Consider the following 17,002-nt stretch of genomic DNA (forward strand, 5'->3'; position numbering starts at 1 on the left):
AACCTATATTCAATCTCAAAGCTAAAGTGAAAAATAATTTTTTTAATTTAAATAAAAAAGAGAAGTAGACCTGGGTTCAACTCTCTACTCTGCCACTTCTACCTGGATAACGTCAGACATTACTGAACGTCTTTGAACCCAAGTTTTTTTCACCTGCTAAAGGGGAATAGCACCTTTTTTCAAGGTTGTTGGGAGGATTAAATGAAGTTAGTACCGGGCACAATCACTGGAAAAGGCAGACCTGAGTAAGCAGATATTCCTCCCTCATGGCCAGTGAAGTGGTTTTGAAATTTGAAATTTTTTTTCCAAGTGTTTTCTTTTTAATGAGTTTTAGAGTAAAAGACCAAAGACAGGACCGAAGAAGCACCCATGAATTCAGGAGGAGTCATAAAAAAATCAGGAGTGTTTTAACTTACATGATAATCATATAAGATTAATAAAAAACAGAATAGAGAAAGATCAGGCCTGTAGATTTATAGGTAACAGATACTGTCATAACGACAGTATTTGCTTTGTCAGAAGTTCTATATGAATTAAACTTCATCCTTTATGTGTTTATCCATCCATATCCTACATAATGTTCACTCTTATGAACTTGCAAAATATTCCAGTTGGCTTAATTAATTCCAGGGTGATAATCAAAGGTGATAATCAAGAAGGTACACAAATCCCCAAAGGAATATTATCCTCCCACTGAGCCTGTAAACAGTTAGAGCCATCACCTTCCCAACAAGCCTCCTTCGCCCTTTTCTGAGACATCGAGCAGCTCCAGGCAGACGATTCAAGCGAGAATGGTACCCTAAGACAAAAAAAAGGGCAATCCTCAGTAACTGAATGTAGAAGATTCATTAGCAATGATGACATGCTTCTAGTAGACCAGAGTCCTTCTCACCTAGGATCTACTAGACTGACCCTTAAACTAGTATCACCAGGCTATCTGTCAAGGATTTACCATCTCCATGTCTTTGTCACCAGTAGTATGATCTCAGGCATGTCATTTACCTTTGACCTAGGCATCCTCATCTGTAAAAGAGGGCTATCTGCTTGCTCAGTCCTATCTTATAGTGATGTTTGAAACCAAATGAAATAGCACATAGAAGGTAGTAATAAACTAAAAAAAAAACTAGACAAATATATGAGGCATTATCAACAATTTATAACTATAAGTTAAATGCTAGTTATTACTTAAAGCCATTCTAATTCATGAAATAATGGTAAAAATAGCATGTATAATCCAATCCCATTTTTCTGACTGCTGTGTTTTACACATAGAAAAGACAACTGGAAGAACCACACCAAAATGTTATCAATGACACTGTCTCTGAATATGGGATTATAGGCCATTTTTAAGTTCCTTCTTCTTTTGATTCTTGCTTATTTGTGTGTATTTCAACTAGTCCATAAAGAACTTTTAGACATGGTCATGGAAATGTTTGATAAACATTATTAAGGTAGCAAACAATGTTCCTCAGGCAGAGAGTACCCTTTATCAAGAACCAATTTCTTTGAGAAGGCCTTTCAACCACCCACATTCATCATAATGAAATGCTACAGGAGTTTACAGCTCTTAGTGAAATTCTGATCACCAACAGATGCTCAACAAATACTTGATAACTGACTGACTAATTGATTCTTAATTACTGAGAATTCTACAATCATAAATTTACAGAGCTAAAAGAAACCTCTCAAACAGTTTTGTTCAACGTTGAGAATCACTAATCAATATCTTAAATGACCCTGAGACCCCAAGGAAATGAGGTGACTGTCAGTCACAGAACTAGATAGACACTCCCAGACAGTATTATCACATTTCCTTCTCCCTGTCCGGCTCCTTCCACTCTACTTTGCTACATCATCATTGAAGGAAAAGCAAAGGGAAGGAATGTGTATTTGTGCTAAAGCCCACAATAAGAGAATTTCTAAATTTAAAGAATATTTTTAAATCATCCATTCAAAAAGTGCCACTGTGCCCTAGCCAGTTTGGCTCAGTGGATAGAGCGTCAGCCTGCGGACTATAAGGTCCCGGATTCGATTCCAGTCAAGGACACATGCCCGGTTGCGAGTTCGATCCCCTGTAGGGGGCATGTAGGAGGCGGCCGATCAATGATTCATTCTCATCACTGATGTTTCTATCTCTCTCTCCCCCTCCACTCCTCTCCTGAAATCAATAAAAATATATATTTTTTTAAAAAGCCACTTTAACTTGTATGTGAATGTTCTCACTGAAATCTGTTCTCTTCTAAGACCCAGTGCTTCAGGCTTCCAGTGAGCACTCAGTAGCCCATCAGTCACAGCAGGATAAACAGCCATGACACGCTTCCTAAAACTGGCACAAATGGCAACAGCAAGCTGAAGGAATGCCCTGCTTTCTTTCAGGACATTGATTTAGATAAGAATAAAGGATTGCCCTAGCCAAACTGGCTCAGTGGATAGAGCATCAGCCTGCGGACTCAAGGGTCCCGGGTTCGATTCCGGTCAAGGGCATGTACCTTGATTGCAGGCACATCCCCAGTAGGGGGTGTGCAGGAGGCAACTGAATCGATGTTTCTCTCTCATCGATGTTTCTAATTCTCTATCCCTCTCCCTTCCTCTCTGTAAAAAAATCAATAAAATATATTTTTTTAAAAAAAGAATGAAGGATTGACTTAGGTAAGAATAAAAAGAATCTCAAGCTTCAAGACTCACGTTTGAATCCTCTAGAAAAATCTCTGGACTAGCTCCAAAATTCAGATAGTTAATACATGCTTAAAGGAAGGAGTATGCATAGCATGGGATGATTCTCCCCAAAGAGAACCATAAACGCGTGAAGTATATTTTGGTCTCCTCAGAACTCACCTCTTTGAGCTGGCCGAGAAGGTAAAAGGAATGTGGAGTCTGAAAGTTTATCCAGTCCAGAATCCATTCTTTCTACTTCAGAGCAATGATCAGGAGCCCACTTGGGCAGAAGATTAGGGACAGTGAATCCTGGGACACACTCTCCTTCATAGAACCAATCACTCTGCTCATCATCCCCTAAAGTAAAGAGATCATTTTCATAAGCTGAAATATTAACATGCTCTATCAAAAACCAAATGAGAGAATCAGTGATATAGGTTTAAGAATACTTTTAAATAAAGTCAAAGTACAAAAAACTGTTCTGATCCTTCTTCTTGATCCATATTATGATGAAAACTGGGATACCAAACTAGTATGCTTTTAATAGTACAAAAATAAAGCTGCCTCTTACTGAGCCTTTACACCTACCACGACCCATGCTAAAAATCTATAAATATGTTATTTCTTCCAAACCTTACACTAACTCCAACTTACAAATGAAGCAACTAAAGTCCAAAGAAGTCTAGGTCAGGTGGTATATGAGGAAGCCAGGATTTGAACTCAAAGCCTGACTAACTCCAAAGCCTTTACCACAAAAATAAACTGCCTCCTACCATTCTCAGGGGTATAAATGAACTTGGGGATTCAAAGCCCACAAATGTTTCTCAACTCAAAATCAGCTGTTTCTCGCCAAAACTGGGTTGGCTCAGTGGATAGAGCGTCAGCCTGCGGACTAAAGGGTCCCGGGTTCGATTCCGGTCAAGGGCATGTACCTTGGTTGCGGGCACATCCCCAGTGGGAGGTGTGCAGGAGGCAGCTGATCGATGTTTCTCTCTCATCAATGTTTCTAGCTCTCTATCCCTCTCCCTTCCTCTCTGTAAAATATCAATAAAATATATTTTTTTTAAAAAATCAGCTGTTTCTCAAGAAAACCCACTGCATGAGAGAACATATTTGCCAATGTTATTTCCGATAAGAGTTTAATCTCCAAAATTTACAGGAAACTCATACAACTTAACAAAAGGAAGATAAACAATCCAATCAAAAAATGGGCAAAGAACCTAAATAGATACTTTTCAAAAGAGGACATACAGAAGGCCAAGAGATATATGAAAACATGTTCAAAGTCACTAATCGTCCAAAAGATGCAAAACGACAATGAGGTACCATCTCACACCTGTCAGAATGGCTATCATCAACAAATCAACAAATGACAAGTGCTGGCGAGGATGCGGAGAAAAAGGAACCCTCTTGCACTGCTGGTGGGAATGCAGACCAGTGCAGCCACTGTGGAAGACAGTATGGAGTTTCCTCAAAAAATTAAAAATGGAACTCCCATTTGACCCAGTAATCCCACTTCTAGAAATATATCCCAAGAAATCAGAAACACCAATCAGAAAGGATACATGCACCCCTATGTTCTTAGCAGCATAATTTACAATAGCTAAGATTTGGAAACTGCCTAAGTGCCCATCAGCAGATGAGTGGATTAAAAAACTGTGGTACATCTACACAATGGAAAATACTATGCTGCTGTGATGTAAAAAAGAAGGCACTCTTACCATTTGCAACAGCATGGATGGACCTGCAGAGCATTATGCTAAGCAAAATAAGCCAATCAGAGAAAGATAAATATCACATGATCTCACTCATTTGTGGAATATAATGAACAACATTAACTGATGAACAAAAATAGAGCCAGAGAAATAAAACATTTTAGAATATAGTAGAAGTAATCCTGTTACTTCAGATTTTTAATATCTCCTACAACTTTTGTGATATTATACTGTTAGTACAGTTTTGAAAATATTATATTTTAAACCTTTTTTTGAAATATAATGTTTACTGCATGTAACATTATTATGTTTAAAATATATATATTATGTAAAATATAATTGTTATAGCTGTTTCTGAGGGATCTCTTGCTAGAGTTGAATTTCTCATAATAGGCAAATAAAGAATGTATATCCATACCTTGTTTTTTTTCCTTGGTATCTCATTAATGGGACAGAAAATCATCTCGTCACTAGCAATCCAAGCTATCAGGAAAAAAAAACTAACCAGAGACAAATAATATAGTCCCCCAAGGTTTATGTCAAGAAGTTATTTCATTTGCCCAAGGCTCTTCAATAATGACAAAGTCAAGACTAAATCCATATATCCAGGTTTTTGGCTCAAACATCTTTCTATTGGCTACAATAATAGCCTCTCAGTTTCCAATAGTTTATTCCTGCCAACAAAGATTAAGATAGATAACTTTATGTCTGCTCCCCACCCTTCAAAATAGCAAGGATGAAGGAAATTATTGCAAGAATATTTAAGGAGTTCATAATACATTCATTCTCTAATGTATACTGGATCCCAGGGAAACTTCTCGGGACATGCCCATCACATGAAGTAGCTACTAACACAGAGGATAATGATAACTCTTAAATCACTGTGGAGATCACTAAAAGGGGAAATGAAAGCTGCATAGTTGTGAATAGCAGCAGATAATGCCACTAAAGAAGTTACTCAAAGTGTTCTCTTAAAAAAACACACCAACAGCTGTTTCTCTTAAGCAGTGGTTCTCAACCTTTAATGTGCATCAGAGGGCAAGTAGGGATTGTTGAAACACAGACTTCTGGGTCCTATTCCCATAGTTTCTGATTCAGCTCTGGGCAGGACCAAAACTGCATTTCTAACAAGTTCCCTAGTGATACTAAGCTTGTCTAGGGACCACAATTTGAGAACCACTATAGCATCTCATCAAATAATGTACATAGATGAATTAAAGATAGACATTAGAATCCTCCTATATAATAAAAGCATAATATGCAAACTGACCGAACAGCGGAACGAATGGATGGCGGAGGGTCAGGGCTGGTGAGCAGGTGGTGCCAGGCCAGCCAAGGCATGTGCCAGCAGGCAGAGGGTGGGACAGCAATGGAGGGGGGGGGGGGGCGGCAATCAGCGGTGGTGGAGGGGAGATCAGGGTCGGGTGGGGGGGTGCGGGGCTGGCCACTCATCGGTCAGCACCGTCCCCTGATTGGCCCACCCAGTTGCCTCCTGCAGAGGAAGGCCACCAGTGGCAGCAGTGGCAGGGCAATGGGGGGCAGGGCTGGCCACTCGCCAGCCCAGTCCCGCTGGCTGCCTCCCACAGAAGGAGGCCAGACTGTGGCTTAGGCTCGCTCTCCAGGGCCTAAGCTGTTAGTCGTATATACCCTGAGGGCTCCCGGACAGCTACAGGGCGCAGGCCGGGCTGAGGAACCCTTCCCCGCCCCTGAGTGCACCAATTTTTGTGCACAAGGCCTCTAGTTAATAATAGTTTCTCTGCATTTCACCATATCAATTCCTTTCTTATTCATAAGCATTTCTTAGGCCATTTAGTAAAACAGTGTACTCAGCTAGATCATGTTTTCTGATAACAAATGGCAAACTATCATAGAATGTTTTTTGGTTCTCAAGCATTCACTCAAGATTTTTGATAATATGAAAAGAGACTCACTGAACTGGAAGCAACCTTGCAAGATCATCTAGACCAGTAGTCTTCAACCTGCGTTCACTAGGATGCCTGATGCAGTAGCTCCTCAAAAAGAGTGCTGCCAGAGAATAAGGAAGAGGCTGAGTTGATCAGGCTCCTGACACTCTGCTCCTTTAGGACCCTGCTTTAACCAAAATAAGTGTAGCTGTTTTACAATTTGAGGTTCTATGTATAACTAGAGGCCCGATGCATGAAATTCGTGCACTGGGAGTTGGGGGTTCCCCTCAGCCCGGCCTGCGCCCTCTTGCAGTACAGGACCCCTCGGGGGATGTCCGCCTGCCGGCTTAGGCCTGATCTCCGGCAGTCAGACATCCCTCTCGCAGTCTGGGGCTCTCGTAGTCTGGGATCCCTCGCTCCTTACCGCCCGCCTGCAGCAGAAGCAGGAGAGGTTCTGCCACCGCCACTGCGCTTGCCAGCTATGAGCCCAGCTTCTGGCTGAGCGGCAATCCCCTTGTGGGAGAGCACTAACCACCAGGGAGAAGCTCCTGCGTTGAGTGTCTGCCCCCTGGTGGTCAGTGCGTGGCATAGCAACTGGTTGTTCGGCCAGTGGCTTAGCCGTTTTGGTCAATTTGCATATTAGGTTTTTATTATATAGGATTCTGTTGGGGGGGGGGGAGGAGAATTTTCCCTGTCAACACGCTTCCCAATAATTATTTATTAAGAGCTCACTGTATGTCAGGCAATGTGTTACCTATTGTAGTTGCAAGTAATTTTTATTTAATCCTGTCTTTGAAAAACTTCAATGGAAAAGACACGGATCTATCTATAAACAATAATGTGATAATAAGTGGTGAGAAAGCAACAAGTACAGGAAAAGAAAAGAGTAAGAGTTCTAGGAGATGGTGCCTACACTGAGAGTATCAGTCAGAATACACGTGCACATTTAAATGGAGTAACTGAGACTTTAATAAAGCACCTATTTACAAAGGTGTAGTCAGTATTAAAAGAAACCAGTAAGGGATGGTGAAGCACCCTGGGGCCAGATTAGTGAGAAGTCTTTACATTACTAGAGCTAAAGGAGCAAGGGGAAAGGATGGCTATCAGAGCCCAGAGAAAACTGTGGTTATAGGAGAAGGCTGCGCAACAGGAGTGGTGGCCTTCTGCAAAGGAACATAACCACAGCCAACCAGCAGTGCAACAGAAAGGGAGCCAGGAAGAGCTATACTCCAACGGAGCAGACAGCATTATTGCTTCTACCTCCCTTTAATAGAATAAATAATACACCCATGCCTTTTGCCATGGGATTCTACAGAGCCTTCCCCTTAAGGCAGAGCACACTTCCTCATCCCACAGGCACTGGGCATGGTCATATGACTTGCTTTAGGTAGAATATTATCAAATGTGATTCAAGCAAAAGCTTTAAATATTCATGCATGGCCTGGCTTGGTCACTTGGCATTCATGTTCTCTGCCATGAGAAATCCACGAGTCATAGAGCCATTGCTTCTTTAGCCTGGTACCCAGAATAAGATACACTGAATAGATACAAACCTAATGTGAAGCCTGGAGACCAGCTGAGCCAGATCAATTGAACCTCAACTAATCCCCAGTCCCAATGTAAAAAATAAATGTGAAAAAAAAAACTGAAATTCTGGGGTTGTTAGTATCATCATAATAAAAACTTGACTATTACACACAATCTCACTCACCTCCCTCTCTCCCTCCATTCTTCTGCTAATGCCACCTCTTGGCCAAACCCATGAAGGCAGGAAAACCCACTGATGTAGTCTACAAATATGTCCCAGAGAGGCAAAAGGAGAACTGTGTCTTGGTGGATGAGCAGCCATTCAAGGAAAAGTAAGGATGAGATTTCAGGCAGAGACCAACATAAACAGACATGGAAGCAGGAAATAACATAACTAGGTGCTGAGAACTCTTAAGCATCTAAAACATCACCAGAATATGTAAAGTTGAGGGAGAGACAAAGAAGAAAGCTGAGACCACAATCTTCCATGATAAACCAAGGACTTCTTATCAGTGGAAAGGTTTTCCAAAGGCCCAAAACCTAACCTATTGCAATAGGTCCACACCCTCTTCCACCTCTGTATAATTGCACAACATAGCCTGTAAGAGATGCATTATGATACTTCATAGCATTGCAGTAAAAGCAAAGAAAAAGAGCAAATATTAGTAATTCTGAACAGTATGCACCAGGTCACTCATGGACAGACAACCACACTTTCCTGGTATGAGATAAAAGAATAAAGGCCCTGGCAGAACCTACTAGGGAATATACACACACACAATCTCAAATGACACCTAGCTCCCTCAGCATTAGAATGGAACAGAAATGTACTCACAACTTTCATATAGTAGGAAGCTTAACAAGTCCATCCATGCCCATAACTACTCTGAGGCATGGGTGAGAAACCACCTCCTCCACGGTTTCTCTCTCCAAATCAGGACTTGGATCCTGAGTATCACAGTCCCAGGATTCCTTCAATTACTAGAGAGCCTATCTGTATCAACCAAGACATGTAGCCACTGTGTCTCTGTCCTACAATCATTTAACCCTTGGAGAAAAATCATTGGGTTTCAGATCTAGAAGGGACTTTAGAGATCTACAAATTCCTGATTTAGAGTAAGAAAACTAGTCCAAGGGAGCTATATGAAATTCTTATTGGTACACAATTTGTATGGCCTTAAGGAAGTGTACAGAATAAGAACAAAGTTACAAATTACTGCTTAGGTAGTAAAAATAAAGAATCGATAATTAACATATATTAACCTTATTCAGTGTTCTATGCTAAACTTTAGAAAGATGTTTTCTATAATATATTCATTCAGAACACTGTGGTCATCTATAATAAAAAAAGCGTAATATGCTAATTAGACCAGACAGCCGAACGACCTTCTGGATGAAGCTGGGGCTGCGAGGGCTGAGCCCCTTGCACAAATTTCGTGCATCGGGCCTCGGGTTTATAAATAAGGTTATAAAAATAAATTATTCCTATATGAAAATAAGAATAATTTAATATCTTATAAAATGCAACTTCCCAAAGTCCCATCCTTGGACACCATAATCCCCCTGGACCAGTGATTCTCTAAGTCTGAACTACCTGCATAAAAATCACCCCAGGTGCTTATGGAAAATGCAGATTCCAAGGGACAACTCTAGAACTATTCGATTTCTAGGAGTTTGAAAATTTTGCAGTTTTAACAGTTCCCCAGGTGGCTCTTACATGCCCTAAAGTTTGAGAACCACTGCTATAGACAATCACCATATTATCAGTGACTCACTCCTATAATCATTAGAATCTTCCTAAAGCTGGGATCAAGATTACCTTGCCGTCCTTCATCGTTGGTAAAGAGCCCTGTGTCACTGCTGCTACATACACTGCTGGTTTCACTGAAAAAAAAGAGTAAAACAAAGAAAAGACATCAGCTCCAGTCAAAGACAAAGTACTGTCTAATGTTCTTCTGGTTTTCAAATCAAAAGTTTCCCTAATTTCATTAGCCAATCAGAAATGTAAATTTCATGGTTAAGTCATTGGGAAAAGTTTATTTTAAAAAATTCTAAAACTTTTATTTATCAAAGTACTTTAAAAATATCTAAAGCCACTTTGTTAGTTTAGCATTAGAAAGCTATTTATTAAGGCTCATAGAAATAACCTCAACCTGTTTTGGTATATTAAACAACTTAAATTTACAAATTTATCAAATAATTTTATTTTTTCAGTATTACCAACTATCAGTTTTAAATGAAGCTATCTAACTTTAAGACATCTAGCATCTCTCAAGCTTTTTCTTCCATTTACAAAGCAGCAAACAAAAATCCATAAATGAGGGTGAGGAGTGGGGAAATCAGTATGACAAAAGTTATTATTTTCTAAATTTAATGTCTTCCTTCATATCAAGCATATACAATAAAACTCATTTTCAAAAAGATATAAAAATATAAAAACAAACTCCATTTGAACTCATTGAAATAAAACTTTTGCTGCATAGAATTCCATCCAATAAGTTTCTTTTCCTGAGCTATTGCTAACAATTAATTCTGCCTCTTCTGAGGCTGTATTTCTTTCAACTAATTAAATTATATTTATCTGGTTCAAGAAAAATTTCTCTATTCTTTATATTAGCTGTTTCCTTAACTGGGAGTATTTCCTTCCAAGGCAGTTAATTTTTTTCACCTGCTCTAGAAGATGGAAGAAAACAAAGCAAGAAGAAACATTTTCACCATGCTGCATAAGGCTTGAGAAAATCCCAACCTACATTTCTGGACCAAAAATCTGAAAATATTTTGTACTTTGTAATACTTCCAAATATTTTGGCAATACTAAATCCTAAGAATGTTGAGTAAATTAAGTAGCAATGCTCTCCTCACTTAAGCTTGTCTCTGAATAATAGACCTAAGAGATTTGTTGCAGCAAGAGCCAATAAAACATATCCAGTTTCTTTAAAGGTCCTTTCATTTTATTTTATTGTGGGAACAAGTGGGAACATTCTCAGGTGTCACTGTAAGAAATGTCTTACAAAACCATACCACTGGATTCTGATGGATTTAGAATCTTCAAAGATCTCTGCAGTTCAATCCAGAAGACATCCTCACAGACTACTGCATTCTTCCTACTTCTCAGTTCAAAGAACTGTGCCTGCTGAACTAAATGGTTTTGTTTTTGTATGTTTAGCAAATTCCTAAAAATATTACTAGCCTAACTCCACTGAGTCTTAACTACATACACATCCTCTCATATTACTACTTTATTGTTCTTATTTAACCTCGAAAATAAAGCAAATTTCATATTGTTAACTCCTCTTGATATGAAGGAGAGTGGGCCATGGGACAGATATTCTGTTCTACCATCGTGTTATATTCTTTATTGGCTAGCAGTAGCACCAACTGAGACTTAGGGGTTAGCAAACAACAGCCAGTTACTTACTTATGTTTGGTTTTTAGTTTTATATCCCTATGGGAGGGGAGCGGGGGGGTGTCAAAACAACATTTGGTGAGATGTGGAAATATATGAAATCCAAATTTCAGTGTTCATAAATATAGTTTTATTGGAATACACAGCCACACTCATTCATTTATATATGGTCTATGTCTTCTTTCACACCACATATACAAAGTTGAGTAGTTGCAACGGAGAACATACTGCCCACAAAGTCCTAAACTATTTACTATCTGGCTCTTTACAGAGGAAGCTTGCTGATCCCTGCTGTACATGTATTACAAGTTCAACTCTGCAATGTCTATGGTCCCCTCTGCTTAAATATTTCCAATTGAAAAAATAAAACTGTTGCTTTATTACAAAATCTATCAATTCTTTTCTCTATTCTTGCCCAACCACTGGTAAGTACAAGATACAGTGCTTCCTTAGTCCTTTTTTTCCATGGATTTCATTCTCTCCTCATATTCTAAATAAAGGAGATAAGCTCAAAGAAAGATGCTGGGTCAAGAAAGGTGTTGGTAACCTAAAACCTTCCTGTCACTGTATATTTTCTACTTTTGTCAACAGCATTTAAGGAGACTCTTCTTGAAAAATTAGCTTGCACTAATTTCTATAAGTTTCTATATGCAGTTAATTAGAGTAATGGTAATGATGTCATATAGGACTATCACCAGGATTTTAAGATTATGATCAAAGGAGATATTTTCTTCACCAAGAAAATGACTTATGTCTTACAGAACACTTATTACATAGAAGTATCATCATTCCACCAGTATCTAAAAAGGACTATTTCATTTGATAGCATCTGCTAAATCTATCCCTTCAGAAGAACTTGTATTGTAGAAATCTAATGATATATAAGAAATTGGTAGCATAATTTATCAAAAACAAAAATACCAGGAAGTTCATGGCATATTTGTATATAAACACTAGAATACAGCACGCAAAATATAGTGCTAGCTATAAAGTAGGACCAAATATTTCCAAGTCATAGGCCACAGTTGTCCAGTCCTGCAGCCTTCCTTCATTTATGGCTCAGAGATTATGATTTTAAAATAAAATCATCTCCAAAGAGTACATACAGATAGCCAATAGACTATCAGAATGACTATCATCAATAAATCAACAAACAAGTGTTGGTAAGGATATGAAGAAAAGGGAACCCTGATGCACTAGGAATAAAGACTGGTACAGCCCCTGTGGAAAACAACATGGAAGTTCCTCAAAAAATTAAAAATGGAAGTGCTTTATGACTCAGCAATTCCACTTCTGGGTATATATCTGGAGAAACTCAAATTCGAAAGAATATATGCATCCCTATGCTCATCGCAGTATTCTTACAACAGCCAAGCTGTCCATTAACAGATTAGTAGATAAAAAAGCAGTAGTACAGCCCTGGCTAGTCTGGCTCAGTGGATAGAGCATTGGGCATGCAGACTGAAGGATCCTGGGTTAGATTCCAGTTGGGGGTGCATGCCTGGGTTGCAGGCTCAATCCCCAGTGGGGGCAGTGCAGGAGGCAGCCGATCGGTGGTTCTCTCTCATCGTTGACATTTCTGTCTCTCTCTCCCTTTTTCTTCCTCTCTGAAATAAAAATATATATATTTTTAAAGCTGTAGTACATATATACAATGGAATATTACTAGGACATAAAAAAGCATGAAATCTTAGCATTTGGGACAGCATGGATGACCTAGAGGGTATTATGCTCAGTGAAATAAGCCAGTCAGAGAAAAACAAATACCATATGATTTCACTTATATGTGGAATCTGAAGAACTATATAAATGAACAAACAAAACAGAAACAGATTCATAGATACAAAGAACAGACTAATGGTTGCCAGAGAAGAGGGGAATAGGAGACTGGGTGAAAAAGGTGAAGGGATTAAGAAGTACAGGTTGGTAGTTACAAAACAGTTATAGGTATGTAATGTACAGCATAGGAAATATAGTCAATAATATTGTAATAACTATGCATGGTGCCAGAAAATGAAACTTACTGGGTGGGATTCTATGGGACCAAAGCAACTGAACCACATCCAACTGCAATAACCAGATGTCTGGGCATGGCACCCACTTTCAAAGAAGTAGATTATCATAGGAATCAAGCCTAATAAAACACTATTAATACTTCTTGTCCACTTAATTAATCCCAGGACAAACACTGTTAGCTAAACATTGTAAACTTTGGCACTATTTTAAAATGCTCTCATCCGAACTGCTTCTATTTCCAAGTTGTGAAATGAACTGTTTGCCCTTTTGAGGAGCAATTAGAAGGTATTGTTTTTAAATTGGCAAAAACGCTTAGTTTTTAAACTACATTATTTTTATTCTATAGAATAGATCAATGTTTTGGTCTTACAAAGTTCTCTAAATTTGCCATGGCTGGGTAGTTCCGTTGGTTAGTGTCATTACGATATGCCAAGGTTGAGGGTTCAATCCCCAGTCAGAGCACATACAACAAGCAACAAGTTAATGCATAAGTGGAACAACAAATCGCTGTCTCTCTCCCTCCGCCCCCCGCCTCAAATCAATAAATTAAAAAACTAAACAAAACAGTTCTCTAAATTTGAAACTCATGCTTGTTGGAAAAAGCAGAGTCACTGAAATAAAAAGCCAATCTCAGTACCAGAAACATCTAGAGCAGCAGTTCTCAACTGGAGGCAGTTTTGGCCCTCAAAGACCCTGGGGGCCATCTGGCAATGTCTGGAACCATTTTTGTTTGTTTGGACTTAAAGGGAGGAAAGGGGAGTTGATGGCCTTCTGGCATCTACTGGGTAGAAGCCAAGGATGCTGCTAAACACCCTACAATGCACAGGACAGCCCTTACAACAGAGAATTATCTGACCCAAAACATCAGTACTGAAAATTTAAGAATCCTCATCTAGAGTGATGAACAAAGTGGAGAGATGGAGTGGTGCCATGTTAAGAGAAACTACTTCAGAGGAGAGGAGCCTGTGCATTTTGCAGGGTAGAGCCAGCCTTCAGGGACAAAGGCGTCACTCCCTTGCCAGGGGTGGGCCAGGACCTCAGTCTCAGGCCTCCAGATCCCAGGAATCATGAGAAGGCAGCTGGATCTTCAGGCAAACTGGTAGAACTGAAATTACTCAAGCGTTGTATAGATCCTCCTCTGCCTAGCACAGGCAGAAAGGAGATCCTATAGTCCCGGAAGAGAGAGATCCATGCTGGAAAGGAAATAGATTGCTCATCTCAATGTTCCCAATGCCTAGCATAGCACATGGCACATGACAGGCATCCAGTAAATGTTACGCAAATGAAATGAACTCCTTTAAATCAGCTCTGTTGCTTCTCCTTGCATGGCCTTTGTGGTGTGTCACTTTACCTCACTAATCCTACTTCTCTGCACATAAAATGTGGGTGGGTTGTTCTGAGGATGTGATGATATGAACCTACTTTGTGAACACTAGAGCACTGCAAAGGATGAAAGATTAGAAAGCTCCTTCTAGGGTGCTAATTCTTGTATGTGCCAAAATATTATTTTAGAAGCTAATAGTAGTAATTCCCTCACTGACATTCTTATTAAAATAGTCATCTAAAATCTATGGGGCTCTCAATTACATTTCAATTTAAAAAATTCTATGGGTCTTGAATCTATTTTCATTTTAAATGGAAAAATAAAATGTAGTCTATGAAATCTAATATTTTTCCTGCATGGGGGGTGGGGGAAAGGGGAGGAGAGAGAGACTGCTCTCAACAGATCCTCTAAACTTTAAATATCTCAAAAAAGGGTTTGGTATTGAATTGAGTTTATTAAGGAAATTATTGACATAGAAGGCTACGATTAATTACTGATACAAGTAATATCATGTCCTGAGTTTTACTGCAGGCCAGGCAAAGTATTAAGTGCCATATATTCATTATTACATTTCTTCTACCCCAAAACTCTATGAGGTAACTATGTCAACCTCACACTACAGATAAAGGAATGACTCAGAGAGGTTAAGCACTTGCCCAACATTACACAGTGAATAACCATCAGAGCCAGGGGGGTATATCTCCTAAGCCCCATGTGCTTGCTGAATAATCCTTCCTTTGAAATCAAAGTAAAAACCTTCTCCTAATAAGTTCTGGGGAAATAGTAGTCTGAACTATTCCTGAATTTAGCTTCTCACTAAGTTAGGAAATAAATTCAAAAGACCAGTAGCCATCTGTAGTATCCAAACTCACAGATGACTCACTTCCTGGTATTTCACACCCCAGTTGGTCTGTGTAACCAATAGCACAGGCAGAAGTAATGGTATGTCATTTCTGATAATAAATTTAATAAGACTGTGGCTTCCATCTTGGGTACTCTGGAGATTCCTCCCCTCTCCTCCCCCCATAAGTGAGCTTAGAAGTGAAAAGACACCAAGACTCTTGGTCCAACAGCCCATAAGGAAATGAGATCTGCCAACAGCCCTGTGACTAAGCTTGAAATAGAGCCTTCAGCCCTAGTCAAGGCTTGAGACAACTGCAGCCCCAGCATTTGAGAGCTAAATTTTAACGCAACAGTATGAGATTCTGAACCAGAACCACCCAGCTAAGCTGCTTCCCAATACCTGACTTCAGGAACTAAGACTTACATGTTTGTGATTTAAAGCTGCTATGCTTTAGGGCAATTTTTCTGCAGCAATAAATACAGCATCTTTATGAATTCTTTTTTGAAAATAACTCCCTACCTTCTGGCCCTCATTGAGCAGCTTCTATTTTCATTAAGACAAACCTCTCTAAATTCCCACAACTGGGAGGAAAAACACACCGCTTGTCCTCTGACCTGAGAACTTGCTAGTTCTTTCATATTCCTAACCACAAGGACTGTAACTTAAAACTGAATGAGAATAGTTTACACCTGTCTCAGTTACATTAAGGATGTACAGAACAAGTTTATCACCTATAATCAAAATTCAGTATCAATACGTTACCACTTGGGTTTCTTACTCATTTAAGATTATTAACCAACTAGAGGCCCGGTGCACAAAATTCGAGCACTCGGGGGTGGGAGGATCTCTCAGCCCGCCCTGCGCCCTCTCGCAGTCCGGAAGCCCTCGGGGGATGCACGACTGCCACAGAAGCTGGAGAGGCTCCCACCACCGCAGCTGCGCTCGCCAGCTGTGAGCCCAGCTTCTGGCTGAGCAGCGCTCCCCCTGTGGGAGCACAATGACCACCAGGGGGAAGCTCCTGCCTTAAGCGTCTGCCCCCTGGTGGTCAGTGCACGTCATAGTGACCAGTCATTCACCATTTGGTTGAGTTGCATATTAGCCTTTTATTATATAGGATTAGCTCAATAAGAGGTGCCTCATTTATCTACTTTTAAAAGAAATTAGCAGGATAGAGTTTATGGCTTACATCATCATGCTAAAAGATTAGTTTTCATTTTAATTAAATACATAACGGTGTACTTAATAATAATTTTAAAATGTCTTAGAATTCAGAAAAACAGGAAGAAAAAAAATGTCACTCCTAGATCCACTGCCCAAAGATATCTTTGCTCAATTTTTCCCCATCTTTTTTCTGGGTCGAGATGGTACATTTGTAACCATACGTAATCAGACTTCTGAGAATGAAAGCAAACATGACTGAGGTTTTTCAGAGAAATATCTCACATCAACTGTAAAGTTATTCCCATAATAAATCATGAGAGTGTATAATGGAGTGTTTCAGTTTCATTCAGTTGGCACCACGTAAGCAGCAACCTCTCCAGTTTCACAGGTTCATTACCACTGCCACTGCAATGACAGACTTTGCAGGGATCATGATTTTGCTCAGGACTC

At 39.6% G+C, this 17,002-nt stretch overlaps 1 protein-coding gene across 2 annotated transcripts in view; it reads right to left on the reverse strand.

The window, feature by feature from the left end:
* Positions 1-17,002, reverse strand: part of GPATCH2L (G-patch domain containing 2 like) — a 58,883-nt gene that overhangs the window by 32,575 nt on the left and 9,306 nt on the right. For both annotated transcript variants that reach the window (XM_080657569.1, XM_080657568.1), the window contains exons 3-5: positions 9,621-9,685; positions 2,836-3,012; positions 723-799 (exon numbers count right to left, since the gene is read on the reverse strand). In XM_080657569.1, coding sequence (XP_080513695.1) covers positions 723-799; positions 2,836-3,012; positions 9,621-9,685 — 319 coding nt within the window. The remainder of the gene's footprint in view (positions 1-722; positions 800-2,835; positions 3,013-9,620; positions 9,686-17,002) is intronic.

This window comes from Plecotus auritus (genome assembly GCF_963455305.1).
Source record: "Plecotus auritus genome assembly, chromosome: 1".
Lineage (NCBI taxonomy): Eukaryota > Metazoa > Chordata > Mammalia > Chiroptera > Vespertilionidae > Plecotus > Plecotus auritus.